Consider the following 2,013-nt stretch of genomic DNA (forward strand, 5'->3'; position numbering starts at 1 on the left):
CCCAAACCATTCCGTGATTCTAAATGCCCCCTCGCCAGGTGGGTTTCATCCCCAGCCCCGCGGGTTTGTTCCCATCCGCTCCTCTCCCCTCTGTCAGGCGGCCACCGGCCTGTCGGCCCCAAACACCTGTCAGCCCCAGACTCACTGAGATACCTTCTGCGTGCGGGAAGAAATGGCGCCAGTGATTAACAGGCATCTCGTGCGCTTCGGGTTTGTCTTGCAGGCGTGGTGCAGTCCGTTAAGGAGACCCTGAGCAGCCAGTTTGTGGAGGACTGCAAGGGTGTCATTCAGCGGCTGACGCTGCAGGAGCATAAGATGGTCTGGAACCGAACGACCCACCTCTGGTAGGTGCGCACCCGCAGACGTCCAGCTTTCAGCCCGGCTGAGGTGCCCTCGGAGGGCCCGACACGCTGAAATGATCTCAGACGTGATCAAGGTGCCCTGGACCCCACAGCGGCCCTGTTACGGCTGCTGAAACGGAGCAGGTCTGGCTGTTTTCAGGACTGTAGCCTTTCAGAGTTCACACAGGGGATGTAGGAGAGGAGCACGTAGAGTAACCCAGCGCGGGCAGAGCGCTTCGCTGAGGCCTCACCTTGTTGCAGAGGTGCAAAACAGAAATTCAGTTGGATTTGGGTGAGGCCCGGGCCCAGGGGACCTGGTCCTGACAGCACCCGGCCCAGAGACGCTGCAGCAGCCAAGAGCGTGGTGATGCTCTTGGAGCTGATCGGATAACACCTATCAAATCTGTGTGTGACAGGCAGCGCTTCTCCTGGCAGAGTGCTTCCTGGCAGTCGGGAACGCCAGGGGGAGATGAGGGGGAATGAAGTGAGCCGGGGTGCGCTCCTGGGGACGGTGGGAGCGTTGAGGTGAGGGTGGGCAGCGCCCCGAGGGGAGAAGCGCTGCTCTCCAGCCAGTCCTCTCCAAGTAACCTTTGCGGGGGCCAAGTGACGGCTGGCAGTCTCCAAAAACAGCTGGTCAGACCCCCAGAGTTTCCTTGCTGGCCGTGGGGGAGGTGTTAACGCTCGCATTTCCTTTATCCCCCTCTCCTTCCCCAGGAATGACTATGAGAAGATCATCCACCAGAGAACCAACACCACCCCCTTCGACCTGGTCCCTCGGGAGGAAGGCGCCAGCGTCGCCGTCAGGGTGATGAAGCCGCTGGATGCCCAGCCTGGAGACGGTGTACGAGAAATTTCATCCCTCCATCCAGTCCTTCACCGACGTCATCGGTCACTACATCAGCGGAGAGCGCCCCAAGGGCATTCAGGAGACGGAGCAGATGCTGAAGGTGGGCATGGCGCTGACGGGGGTGGGAGAGCTGGTCCTGGACAACGCCACGATCAAGCTGCAGCCCCCCAAGCAGGGCTTGCCCTACTACCTGAGCACTCTGGATTTTGACTCCTTGCTCCAGAAACAAGAATCCAACATCCGGTTCTGGAAAATCGTGAGCGTCGTTTTTGGTTTTGCCACCTGTGCCATCCTCTTCTTCCTCCTACGGAAGCAATACCGGCATCACCGAGAGAGGCAGCACCTCAAGCGAATGCAGGATGAATTCCAGCAGGCCCAGGAACGCCTGGCGCGCCAAACGAACGCGGAGGGCAGAGAGGTGCTCAAAAACGCTTGTGTCATCTGCTTGAGCAACACCAAATCCTGCGTCTTTCTGGAGTGTGGGCACGTTTGCTCCTGCAACACCTGCTACCAGGCTCTCCCCGAGCCCAAAAGGTGCCCGATCTGCCGGCAGGCCATCGCCAGGGTCGTTCCCTTGTACAACAGCTAAGTGCTCGTGGCCGGGAGGGGAAGCGTTCGGCACGGAAACCCGCCTCTCGCCAAGGGGGTTTTCTCACCTCGCTGCTTGGGTGGTTGATTTTGGGGGGCAGGGGAGGGAGCTTGAGCCAGCGGGGCGCTTCGATTGGGTCTTAAAAGGCAGCAGGTCCGGCTGATGGGGGTTCACAGCGTGTTCCGGAGGTTTTTGGAGTGGGGAGAGGAGGAATCCTCGCAAAGGATGCTGGGAGA

At 60.0% G+C, this 2,013-nt stretch overlaps 1 protein-coding gene across 1 annotated transcript; it reads left to right on the forward strand.

Moving 5' to 3' along the window:
• Positions 1-223: 223 nt before the first annotated feature.
• Positions 224-1,777, forward strand: LOC104505548 (mitochondrial ubiquitin ligase activator of NFKB 1-like; the record flags this gene model as incomplete). Its single annotated transcript, XM_010156890.1, is given in 3 exon segments — positions 224-344; positions 1,056-1,166; positions 1,168-1,777. Coding segments are annotated over 3 exon segments (842 nt in total), but the record flags the coding sequence as incomplete, so codon positions are not given.
• Positions 1,778-2,013: the final 236 nt, after the last annotated feature.

The sequence above is a fragment of the Eurypyga helias genome, unplaced genomic scaffold (assembly GCF_000690775.1).
Source record: "Eurypyga helias isolate BGI_N326 unplaced genomic scaffold, ASM69077v1 scaffold47798, whole genome shotgun sequence".
Lineage (NCBI taxonomy): Eukaryota > Metazoa > Chordata > Aves > Eurypygiformes > Eurypygidae > Eurypyga > Eurypyga helias.